We start from the raw sequence: 13916 nt of genomic DNA on the forward strand, positions 1-13916 counted from the left end.
TGGAACAATCATAACTTTTCATAACTTCTTGGACTCTTCTTGGCATGGAATCCACAAGTTCTTTTCCATTGTTTGTGATTGCTTCATCTGTAAATCACACCTTTATGATTTATGATCCTATGATTTATAGTTATGATCCTTTCTCTTTTCCTAGGTGTGATATCCATATGAATAAACAGCTAAACCTGATTGCACAGTTTTCACAAAATCAATGGAAATAACCCAAACTTGCATACATGACCTAAGATATAACGAAATATAACACTAATGTAACACAAAGCATATCTTTAGAACAATATGTCAATACGATTTTGAGGTTATGTTGTTTTCTTGGAACAAAACATCTAACAGAATATGTATAGCAGGTGCACCAATGTATGAAAACTGAATTTCAAACTCTGTTCGCATTAATTCGCACAATACTGTATCTTTTTGCATCTATTTGCTGAGCATTAGCGAAGCGTATTACTTGTGAGGCTGAAAAAAACTATATATCAGTCTGTGTGTCCCCACAATATCTTGAAAACGAACAGATTAATAAACTTGAAAGTTTACCTTGATCTTATGTCTTATGGGTAACTGAGATGGCAATGAAAAAATAGCAGAATAAATCAAATTGTAAACAAACTGAGAAAAATCATATGAGGTTTCAATATGTTACATTTGTATTCATAGAGGTAAAATAAAAAATAATAGAGTGGAAAATTAGTGTGATACTGTAAATTGGTTGCAAGATTTGATTTCAGCGCAATCTTGTGTATCCCATCCCGGGTACATGAATACTATGCAAAAACCAATACGGTACACGTCATCATGAACATGTTAAAACATAACAAAATTGTGTAATGGAATTTAATAAATAATAAGACAAAAATTATATTTCATAATATTTTAATAAGTGAGCAAGACATAAATATTATATATAACAAGAGTATTTATTCTTATAACAACTGTTTGTGTTGAAAGATATTAAAATTATGCATGTCACAATGTAATCACATAACAAGATATATAATACAACAAACAAGGTTATATTATTAAAGTTATAGTTAAGAATAAAATATAGAAATTACAAAGGGCTGATAGATTTCATGATATGTTTGTTTACAATGAGGCACATACAGACATCATGTAGTAAAAATACATTTGAAACACAACACTTTGAGATATGGAACCTGTTTACTGTTTCATAATATCACTTAAGAGTATAATAGTTTGTATAATATAATAAAATATTTATTAATGTAGAACCAATGATTGTTTAAAAAATTTGATCAAGTCTAATTAGAATTAATTAATTCCTACATACTCGTATATTGCACAATTTTGGTAAAAATTAATTAATATTGATTTGCTTAGGCATTGTTGGCAAAATTTAATGAAATATTTATCATGCCTGATCAAAGGTTTTTATGCAAGAGACAACATTTCAATTTAATTAACAGTATAATTACATTAGTTTAGAGATTAAGTACACTTATTAACATTAGAGAAAGTGAGTATTCTACATAAATGTAACAAGTAAACAATACAAAAGTTAATTTGCAAAAACACAAGCACTAATGATTAATTACTTAAATATACATTTTTATACAAGCCATGTACTAACTGGTTACCCAAATACGGATAAATGCAATATTATCAAAGTAATAAGACATATTGTCATACTGAGATAAGAGCTTAAAAGACTGATAACAAGAGTTTTATGCAAATGTCCCACAGCAACAACATTTTACAGCGCTATTCAATGGCCAGTCATAATACCAGCATTAACTGTACCTGGTAGAGCACTCAGTTAGTAATTTCTCTTGACATTGAGTGTTTTATGTACAAGATTTGTCCAAAAAGTATGCGACCTCCCTTTGCTGGACAATGATATTACATGACCGTATCAGATCGGTTATAGTGATGGAGGGAGAAACCTTTTGAGAACGCCACGCATGAGTTTGTTACACTCCACACAGTTAGTGAGTCACAGAACATTGCTTTGTATGTTCAAGAAACTGAGAAATTGCACTTAGTCCTAAAAGGACCTTTGTGCTGCTTCCAGAATGACAGGATATTCTGTATGGGTAAGGTTAGGGGTTGGGAAACCTCCTGTCTAGACCCATGAGAAAAGATTTTAGGAATTAATCTCAGTCATGTCTCCTTGGAAGAAGGGGTAGCCAACCTACAGAGGGGTAGCCAGCTCTGTAGCGTCCTCTCCAATTAAAGCAGGCAGGGGATGGCAAGCCTTATGTCTAGGCTAGCAACAGCCCTTAAAACTTACGGAACCCGACCATCCCCAACAGTCATGTCCACAGACTAGGCCTATCGACCTACCCTTGCACCCCAATATCTCGACATTTGTGGTTGGTGACATGCCACTCCTAGTCCTAAGGTTGCCCAGACTTAAGTGACACATCGGTTTTTGCTGATCCCAGTGGTAGGTTCACCTGGGAGGTATAAACCAGCCAGAAGTGAACCCTACTGGGGATGCTTTGTTGTTATTACAGGTGCTTGTGTCAGTCACATTACACTGCGATAGTGTAAATCTTTTCCAGAAACTTGTCATTCTTCTTCGTGTTTGTGTGGGAACCAATGAAAACGGTCGATTGGCTGAACAGGAATTGAAAAAAGATCTAGGCACCTCAAAAACTGCAGTTTGTAAAATTTCACAATTTGGATTCAGTTTGTGATTTTTTTTTTTACAATTTGAAAACGAGCAATGTTTCTGGATATCTGGCTTTTGACAGATTGCGGGCTACTTTTAACTGAAATGCGGCTATCTTGAATCGCCTAAACCACTAAATTATCTGAGTATCACCCATAACTGTGTGTATCACAGAGACTATCTCTGATGCAGAATGTGAGTGCTGTGACTCACTGACTGCGCAGAGCGCGTAGAATGCCTGGTGGCACTTTCTGAAGGGTGCCATAACCGGTATGATACAATCACATGGGTGACAATCAGTCAGCAAGGGAAGGTTGGATACTTTCCGGACAAACTTTGTACCTCACAAATCACAGTTTTGTGCAAAACATGTTCCAGTAAGAAGTATTTCAATGTGAACATGCGACAGTTTTGGGTACACACAACCAATGTACTGGCAAAATGTTATCAGATTGTAAAAATATACTATATTACTATGTACTGAAAAAGAAACAATGTGTTTTTTAAGAGTAACAGAACCGAAACTTAAAAGTATGATATACCACCATTTCCCTGAAAACGGTGAAAGAACATTAAACTCTGTTAACAGTTTTGTTTCTGTAAAATATAACTAATTTTAGTGCAAAACAGTGGAAGTGTAATTATAATGGTACAGAGTCAGAAACAATCTATTGTTGAGACTGAGACATCATCAGAGCAATTATTGATAGTACCATTAGAATTGTAATGTTCTCAAATCAATCGTGCACTACTCCTGTACATTTTATATTACACATATAAACTCTATGGAACTACACAAACATTAGATGTTTAGTTTGTGCTTAGCAGACCTCAACTGTTTCGCGGAATTTCAACATCCCGTCAAAAGTCGTATAAACTTTGAATGTGCAAAATTAAGGGAATCACTACTGAGTTCAAAGATAAGCAAGTTGGTACAGTTAAAAAAGTGTCATCTTAAGTATAATTCATTAATTAAATAAATTAAAAAGTACACATATAAATAGAGTATACATATAAGTATACTTTTTAGTACATTTAAAAACTTTTGTTGAGAGGTACATCTTGAGCAAATCCCACTAAAGAAAATAACAATAATTTAAATGTAAATTACACAGTTATGCATTAAACTATGAAGCCATACTTCAAAATAACAGTTTACAAAACATTACAACAAATCTAGGAATACTCAAAAACTATTTTTGCTAAAATTTGCTAATCATATTTTTATAAAATACAATGATGATTAATAATATTAAATTGGCTCATGTTTCAAAGAGTAGTAACTAACATCTTTCTTGAATTTTTTAAAATTTTGATTTTTGGTACTTGTTTTATAAAATGGAAGGAATTAACATAGGTAACCAAGAAGACAATCATTATTTACTTCATTACAAATTTTTTTAAATTAGAAGTCCAAAAAATTGTTTTTATGATATCTTTTATGCCCATAAAACTCTTCCTAAATAAGTGATAAGTTCAAGGGTCATTCAGAAAGTTGTTTTAATAAATAAAAAAATACACATAACTTTACAGCTTTTTTATAATATGTGTTTTTTAAGAAACATTATTAAATATTATTCAACTTGGTTACAACATAAACTCTTCTTATATCTAGGTACAAATTTTTCAAAATATATTAAATAAAATTCTGCCTCCTATGCTTATAACCAATAGTTGGCAGTGACGATTTTTGTGGAGTGCAATCGATTTTTCAATAGTAATGACTATGCTTAAGAAATTTGTCATCTTCTTCATAGTAATGTATAAGAAACCTAGAGCTGATCTTACACATTCTTTTTGTTTTGATTTCATCAGTCAAGAGTTTCGTACCCATCAGGCATAACATTTACCATATCCAAGTTTCCCAATCACAATTTTATACAATCAAATTCTTAATAACTGTGAAAAATGCTGTGAAATTGTGAACCTTCAATTTTTCATAATTGTTTTGTTCAACAAAGTCTCGGTAACCACAGATGGTAGGCCATTTCATTTTCCGCTGTGAACATACGTTTGTCCTTCACGAAACAATTGGCAAAATTATTTAACTACAGTATTTCATGCCTTCTCCATATACAGAATACAATGTACAATGAAATTCTAAAATTCCAATGACATTTTGTACTTAACAGTCGTCTGACGAGCCGTTTTGAACACTAGTCTACAACACTTAGAATAGTACAACGATCTTCACTGTAACAGTGCCAAAAGTGTAGTGAAAGAAGATACACACCACCACCCATTCAACACTTAGATGCCTTGAAACTTACTTTCTGAACAACTATCGTAACATGATCTGGAGAGTTATAAGAGTTTAAACTCTAAAAATCCAATGGCTGCTAAATAAGCTGAACTGCGATTTATGTTCCGTCCTGCAATTTTGTTACAAAGATAATACTAAAAAAAACTAATAGTGAGGAGAAACTATAATTTACTATACTATACTATGGCTGTGACTAAAAATGATTTTACATTTAGGATCAAGTTAAAAGTGCATGCATTTATAATGCAATAGAGCCCTTACAAAATTTACAAAAGGATATGCAAAGTTTATGGAAATTAAAATTTAATTTTGAAGATGTTGCACCGTGTTTAATCAGGGGCAAACATATTCCTGAAAGAATAATGGTGAAAAGGAGACTGACCTATTCTTTTTTTATATTTAAAAAGTAAGGCAAGTTTTACATTTTTGATATGTTCAAACTTTAGTTTTAAACCAATACTTATTAATTAATAATGGTAGTACTAATAATTAGTACTAAATAATAAGACCGGTGTAATTCAAGCAGTAAGATCCAAAACTCTTAGATTCAGCAAAACCTATATGCTACGCATACTGATAATTTTACAAGAATGCTACAACAGTTTTAAGCTGTAAGATTGGATGTACATTTTTCTTGTTCTGAATGTTTTATTAGTAAGAAGATGTTGGATCAGACTGAATAACATATAATTTATAAAACTACAACTAATAGGTGTTTTAAATGGTCTTCTATAACTTAGTACGTACACCATCAGAATTACACTTATCTTTTCTTCCTTGTACTCCATAAGTGGCAAATACATCAAACTTTTCATCATATTGCCTTAAGCCTTACTACCCAAATTTTTTATATTAGAATTTTATAAATGGAACTTAAAATGAAACATTATCTCACTGATTCTAAACTAACATTGAATACCATTTCAACATTTTTAAACACAAGTGGATAAATAAAATTGCAAGAAACTTGCAAGGTAAAAAATATAGTAACTGTGCACACAAAGTCTATATTTTACATCATTACATCTTCAATATCTCGATTGTTCAGAAACTAAAACTCTTTGTTTGAACTTTAACCAAGTTTGTTATTTGGATAAAACATTTTGTCGTACTTAACTCAATATTTTGTTCTCTCGCTCTCTTTTACTGTTTGATACATTCTGAGAAAACTTTCTTCGTAAACTCTATGTAATAACTGTATTACTAAAGAGAATTAAATAGTTTAAAACAAGATTTCTAAAAAGTTAACTCATGTTGGGTAAATAACAAATGATTGTTGTAACAGGACATGACTAGCGAGTGTGTACCTCCTTTTGTACCTGTATTATCTACCTTGATAAGGATAAGCTAAAATATTCATTATTTTAAGAGATCCTACGGAATCACTGAGCCTGATCAGGTATCTAGGTGGCAGAACTGGTCAAAGTCGCAGTTCTCTATGCTGTGGCGGTAGAAGTCCTGCAGTGAGTCTAACGGACAGAGGTGATCCTCAGGACATCCTGGCAGAGTCACCGGCCGTTCTTGGTGCATCGTCAGTATCTTGTAGCCATCCTTGCAGCTGTGGACAAGGTTTGCACAATGTTCAGCTTAAAAGATGTCAACAAAAATTGTACAGAAAGAATCATTCAAATCCAAAATTAACCAATTCTGGCTACAAGTGGACAGGAATAGTTTTTGAAGGTAGACAGGATTGGGTGGAAATTATGCATTCCTCCTGAAGTTCAAGAATAAATCCAGGAAGAATTTCCCACTAAGTGTTAATGTCTTTTATAAACAACCTGTACATTTTTCATTAAAAAGCCATTTTAGAGTTGCTGAAAATGTTTGCTAACACTCTTAGAGCCAAAGTGGTCTAGTTTAGCCTATTAAATTAAATCACTCTGTAGCCATTGATAGGACATAATTTCTAGAATCTTTTAATTTTTTCTTCTTAATTATAAACCTGCCATCATACGTATTTACAATGTAAAATGGAGTATTGCTGTGCATAAGTATAATATATAAAACAGTAATTTTTATTATGCTATTTACCAAATTAAAAATTAAACAAAAGTATAGCACAATTCTAAACTCGGTGCTTTTATAAATATTTTGTACAGCTAACATTTATAAAACAACAAATATTAGAACAAATTACCACCATACAAAGTGTATTAAGGAACAATAATTTACAGGTCCTTTTAGATTGGAATCATGTTATGGAAATGTGCGCCGATGTTGTTTATGACTCATCAAATGATGTTTCTTTCTGAACCACAAATATCTGCGTTATGTACCAATGTTTGTCTCGTAACGGTTATTTGTGGTTAATCAAATTACGTTTGTACTGTGATAATTTTCATTCTCATTATAGTAGCAAAGTTTTATCATTCACATCGCCCTTAACTATTAATCAGCACCATGCTGCATCTGTTCTTACTGTAAATAGAAGATGATAGACGATGACTATCACGTCTACAGACACGACCTACGGTTCTGACCTACCTGAACAGGACGAAGGCCAGGTTGCTCCCAAACACATCAATCTGGGAGGTTCGCCAGAGGCGGGTCTTGTTGAACAGATCAGCTGAGAGAGGTAACGGGTCCCGGTACAGCTGGAGGTGGGAGAGCACCTTCAGAATAGTGCCGGAATGGGTGAAGTAGAATGTGTACGGGGGATGGCTCTCATCACTGGAAAGACACACAATGTCCTACTTACTGATCACCACTGAACTTATGCGAGGTAAGAACTAGTACAAAATTAGTAAAAAAGAACCATTGACTTCAGTTTCAAAACACATCCAATAACGATCATAATAAACCTTACGTGAGATGATGAAACATGTCATTGACAGCGACACAGGCCTGTTTGTACGTGATTGGGTAACCGTACCCGTCGATCCAATAGTACTTCAGGTCTTCTGAATACTCCAGTATCTGAAAATGTAAAAAAAAACATTAAAAATTCTTGAAAATTCACTGAGGAGAATTTAAAGAACGTGTGAATAAAGTTTTCAGAAATTTGATGATTGACCATTCCTATGTTGGTTAGTTCTTTAATACTGCCATTAATCTTTCGGTCTTGGTGATTGTGAACTTTTCCACACTGATGACTCCTGTTTTATTTCTGGATAATAAACATAAAACCAACATTCATTACCAGTTATGATCCTGAACATCTGTGTGGGGTCACTTTCAGATGTCTCTTTGAGTTCACTGCTCACATCAACACGTCGCTGTTTCTGATCGACAGTCAAAAGCTGAGGCACAAATTTTGTGGCAACTCGATACAAGCCTATATTTTTGGTTAAAATTTCTTGACAGCTTCCACAACTAATGCTGACAGTTCTACATAAGTCATTTATTGTCTGACGATGGTCTTCATGAATGAGGTACCAAATTTTTCCAACAGTTTCGTTTTTTCTCGTGGAAGTCTGTCCTGAACAATGATCATCAAACATAGTTTCGCCAGCCTTGAAATGAGCGTACCACTCTAAAACCTGTGTTCTGCTCAGTGAATGTTCTTCAAAAACTTCTTAAAGCATTGCAAAAGTTTCTGATGGTGATTTCTTACGTTTAAAGCAAAACTTGATGCAAGCTTGTTGCTCGATTTTATCAGCCATTACAAAAATTGCTATGAAATGATAACACACAACAGCAAAGCACAACTTGTAGATATAACCTAACCACCTACAACCAGGAACTTTCTGATAACACCTCGTAAGTCTAGAAATAACACAATTTTAACTGTTCAGTAACAGGTTGGTCTGTTAATTTAATCCATCAATTAAAGTTTATTTCTCATTTGATAAATAATAGTATATCAGTGTTAATACTTAAATTACTTTCTAACAATAACTGACTATAATATCTAAACAGTGCTAATTTTAGCACACATTTATTAAAAACTAGAACATGAATCCAAAATTAATTAAAGGCACCATGGATGTAAATTACACGAAATAGTCTTAAAATCGTTAGTAGAGTTAAGATATTATCTTTAAAATTCATGCACAGCATAACAGATTGTGTTTATTAATATTTGTTTAATTTTCTTAAGACATGTTTGGTGTATTTAAAAACTTTGCTATATTTTGAAATTTTATTAATTGTTTTACAAGTCATGTAATAAGCAGAATTTTACATTTTTTAAGTATAGTGTACTTTCTTCTTGTATTATGTCAGTGTATTTCGTTAAAAACCTATCCCTATTCTTTACATAAAACTTGCAAATTTATAAAATGCAAAGTTAAAATATTCGGAGGATAAAAATTATGCTGAGCCACACAAAATAATCAAGCCGTAGAAGATTACACAGTGAAAATTGGCAAAGTGTACATTTTTATCACAGAAAAATCGACACAATTAGAAAGAATCTTAAGAACAAATTTTACACGATTTCTTTATTAATCTAGTATGCACCCAAATTCACAGGACAATCTTTCTAACAGTAATTATGAGCAAACCTCAACTTTTCTGTCAATACCTCGTGCTATCTTTTAATTTTACACAATTCCGAAACTTGCCGATATACCAAGACAAGCTTAAAATAGATATACAATGTATATATCAAACACTTTTTGAGGCTACATCTCTAACAAGCTTTAAACCTGTATAAGACACAAAAACGCTATGATGAAGTTAGTTTTATTTATAATCCACAACTTAACTTCTACAACAAGTATCTGAAATACAACATTTATATCTGTGTGTGAAAATATTTTGATTTTGCCCTAACGTATTTATTTTAAATATATTATATAATAGCAAAACACATTATTATAAATAAAATGTTATATTATGCTAGATCATGGAAATATCACTATTTTGGCATCACGGCTCTAAAATAAACTGTTAACACAAGATGAATGGTATTTTAGTACAAAATGAGAGCAGACTTTCTTCACAATTTATATTATTAAAAGAGAAAGAAATAAAATGAAAACAAACCACACCAGATGTGACACTTTACATACTCATTAATATGATTAGCTGACATGTAAGTCTCCTGTATTCCCTGACACTGACCTCTAGATCATCCTTGGAGAAGAGGGCATACTACGGGGATGTGGCACTTTACATACTCATTAGTATGACTAGCTGACATGTAAGTCTCCTGTATTCCCTGACATTGACCTCTAGATCATCGTTGGAGAAGAGGGCACACCACGGGGATGTGACACTTTACATACTCATTAGTATGACTAGCTGACATGTAAGTCTCCTGTATTCCCTGACATTGACCTCTAGATCATCCTTGGAGAAGAGGGCACACCACGGGGATGTGACACTTTACATACTCATTAGTATGATTAGCTGACATGTAAGTCTCCTGTATTCCCTGACATTGACCTCTAGATCATCCTTGGAGAAGTGGGCACACCACGGGATGTGACACTTTACATACTCATTAGTATGATTAGCTGACATGTAAGTCTCCTGTATTCCCTGACATTGACCTCTAGATCATCGTTGGAGAAGAGGGCACACCACGGGGATGTGACACTTTACATACTCATTAGTATGACTAGCTGACATGTAAGTCTCCTGTATTCCCTGACATTGACCTCTAGATCATCCTTGGAGAAGAGGGCACACCACGGGGATGTGACACTTTACATACTCATTAGTATGATTAGCTGACATGTAAGTCTCCTGTATTCCCTGACATTGACCTCTAGATCATCCTTGGAGAAGTGGGCACACCACGGGGATGTGGCACTTTACATACTCATTAGTATGATTAGCTGACATGTAAGTCTCCTGTATTCCCTGACATTGAACTCTAGATCATCGTTGGAGAAGAGGGCACACTACGGGGATGTGACACTTTACATACTCATTAGTATGACTAGCTGACATGTAAGTCTCCTGTATTCCCTGACATTGACCTCTAGATCATCCTTGGAGAAGTGGGCACACCACGGGGATGTGGCACTTTACATACTCATTAGTATGACTAGCTGACATGTAAGTCTCCTGTATTCCCTGACATTGACCTCTAGATCATCCTTGGAGAAGAGGGCACACCACGGGGATGTGACACTTTACATACTCATTAGTATGATTAGCTGACATGTAAGTCTCCTGTATTCCCTGACACTGACCTCTAGATCATCGTTGGAGAAGAGGGCACACTACGGGGATGTGACACTTTACATACTCATTAGTATGACTAGCTGACATGTAAGTCTCCTGTATTCCCTGACATTGACCTCTAGATCATCCTTGGAGAAGAGGGCACACCACGGGGATGTGACACTTTACATACTCATTAGTATGATTAGCTGACATGTAAGTCTCCTGTATTCCCTGACATTGACCTCTAGATCATCCTTGGAGAAGAGGGCACACCACGGGGATGTGACACTTTACATACTCATTAGTATGATTAGCTGACATGTAAGTCTCCTGTATTCCCTGACATTGAACTCTAGATCATCGTTGGAGAAGAGGGCACACTACGGGGATGTGACATTTTACATACTCATTAGTATGACTAGCTGACATGTAAGTCTCCTGTATTCCCTGACACTGACCTCTAGATCATCCTTGGAGAAGTGGGCACACCACGGGGATGTGGCACTTTACATACTCATTAGTATGACTAGCTGACATGTAAGTCTCCTGTATTCCCTGACATTGACCTCTAGATCATCCTTGGAGAAGAGGGCACACCACGGGGATGTGACACTTTACATACTCATTAGTATGATTAGCTGACATGTAAGTCTCCTGTATTCCCTGACACTGACCTCTAGATCATCGTTGGAGAAGAGGGCACACTACGGGGATGTGACACTTTACATACTCATTAGTATGACTAGCTGACATGTAAGTCTCCTGTATTCCCTGACATTGACCTCTAGATCATCCTTGGAGAAGAGGGCACACCACGGGGATGTGACACTTTACATACTCATTAGTATGATTAGCTGACATGTAAGTCTCCTGTATTCCCTGACATTGACCTCTAGATCATCCTTGGAGAAGAGGGCACACCACGGGGATGTGACACTTTACATACTCATTAGTATGATTAGCTGACATGTAAGTCTCCTGTATTCCCTGACATTGAACTCTAGATCATCGTTGGAGAAGAGGGCACACTACGGGGATGTGACATTTTACATACTCATTAGTATGACTAGCTGACATGTAAGTCTCCTGTATTCCCTGACACTGACCTCTAGATCATCCTTGGAGAAGAGGGCACACTACGGGGATGTGACACTTTACATACTCATTAGTATGATTAGCTGACATGTAAGTCTCCTGTATTCCCTGACATTGACCTCTAGATCATCTTTGGAGAAGAGGGCACACTACGGGGATGTGACACTTTACATACTCATTAGTATGACTAGCTGACATGTAAGTCTCCTGTATTCCCTGACATTGACCTCTAGATCATCCTTGGAGAAGAGGGCACACCACGGGGATGTGACACTTTACATACTCATTAGTATGATTAGCTGACATGTAAGTCTCCTGTATTCCCTGACATTGAACTCTAGATCATCGTTGGAGAAGAGGGCACACTACGGGGATGTGACATTTTACATACTCATTAGTATGACTAGCTGACATGTAAGTCTCCTGTATTCCCTGACACTGACCTCTAGATCATCCTTGGAGAAGAGGGCACACTACGGGGATGTGGCACTTTACATACTCATTAGTATGATTAGCTGACATGTAAGTCTCCTGTATTCCCTGACACTGACCTCTAGATCATCGTTGGAGAAGAGGGCACACTACGGGGATGTGACACTTTACATACTCATTAGTATGACTAGCTGACATGTAAGTCTCCTGTATTCCCTGACATTGACCTCTAGATCATCCTTGGAGAAGAGGGCACACCACGGGGATGTGACACTTTACATACTCATTAGTATGATTAGCTGACATGTAAGTCTCCTGTATTCCCTGACATTGACCTCTAGATCATCGTTGGCACTACGGGGATGTGACTCATTAGTATGACTAGCTGACATGTAAGTCTGATTCCCTGACATTGACCTCTAGAGGAGAAGAGGGCACACCACGGGGATGTGAACTCATTAGTATGATTAGCTGACATTAATTATGACATGACCTCTAGCATGTGACATTAGTATGATTAGTCATGCTGTCTCCTGTATTCCCTGACATTGAACTCTAGATCATCGTTGGAGAAGAGGGCACACTACGGGGATGTGACACTTTACATACTCATTAGTATGACTAGCTGACATGTAAGTCTCCTGTATTCCCTGACATTGACCTCTAGATCATCGTTGGAGAAGAGGGCACACTACGGGGATGTGGCACTTTACATACTCATTAGTATGACTAGCTGACATGTAAGTCTCCTGTATTCCCTGACACTGACCTCTAGATCATCGTTGGAGAAGAGGGCACACTACGGGGATGTGACACTTTACATACTCATTAGTATGACTAGCTGACATGTAAGTCTCCTGTATTCCCTGACATTGACCTCTAGATCATCGTTGGAGAAGAGGGCACACTACGGGGATGTGACACTTTACATACTCATTAGTATGACTAGCTGACATGTAAGTCTCCTGTATTCCCTGACATTGACCTCTAGATCATCCTTGGAGAAGAGGGCACACCACGGGGATGTGACACTTTACATACTCATTAGTATGATTAGCTGACATGTAAGTCTCCTGTATTCCCTGACATTGACCTCTAGATCATCCTTGGAGAAGTGGGCACACCACGGGGATGTGGCACTTTACATACTCATTAGTATGATTAGCTGACATGTAAGTCTCCTGTATTCCCTGACATTGACCTCTAGATCATCCTTGGAGAAGAGGGCACACCACGGGGATGTGGCACTTTACATACTCATTAGTATGATTAGCTGACATGTAAGTCTCCTGTATTCCCTGACACTGACCTCTAGATCATCCTTGGAGAAGAGGGCACACCATGGGGATGTGGCACTTTACATACTCATTAGTATGACTAGCTGACATGTAAGCTAGACAAGATGAATGGACG

General features: G+C 35.9%; 1 protein-coding gene across 1 annotated transcript in view; it reads right to left on the reverse strand.

Annotated features, from left to right (window-relative positions):
• Positions 1-874: 874 nt before the first annotated feature.
• LOC124367398 (multiple inositol polyphosphate phosphatase 1-like) overlaps positions 875-13916 on the reverse strand; it is a 44354-nt gene continuing 31312 nt past the window's right edge. Inside the window, exons 7-9 of the mRNA XM_046824182.1 lie at positions 7723-7832; positions 7401-7586; positions 875-6474 (exon numbers count right to left, since the gene is read on the reverse strand). Coding sequence (XP_046680138.1) covers positions 6312-6474; positions 7401-7586; positions 7723-7832 — 459 coding nt within the window. The 3' untranslated portion in view covers positions 875-6311. The remainder of the gene's footprint in view (positions 6475-7400; positions 7587-7722; positions 7833-13916) is intronic.

Source organism: Homalodisca vitripennis, chromosome 8 (genome assembly GCF_021130785.1).
Source record: "Homalodisca vitripennis isolate AUS2020 chromosome 8, UT_GWSS_2.1, whole genome shotgun sequence".
NCBI lineage: Eukaryota > Metazoa > Arthropoda > Insecta > Hemiptera > Cicadellidae > Homalodisca > Homalodisca vitripennis.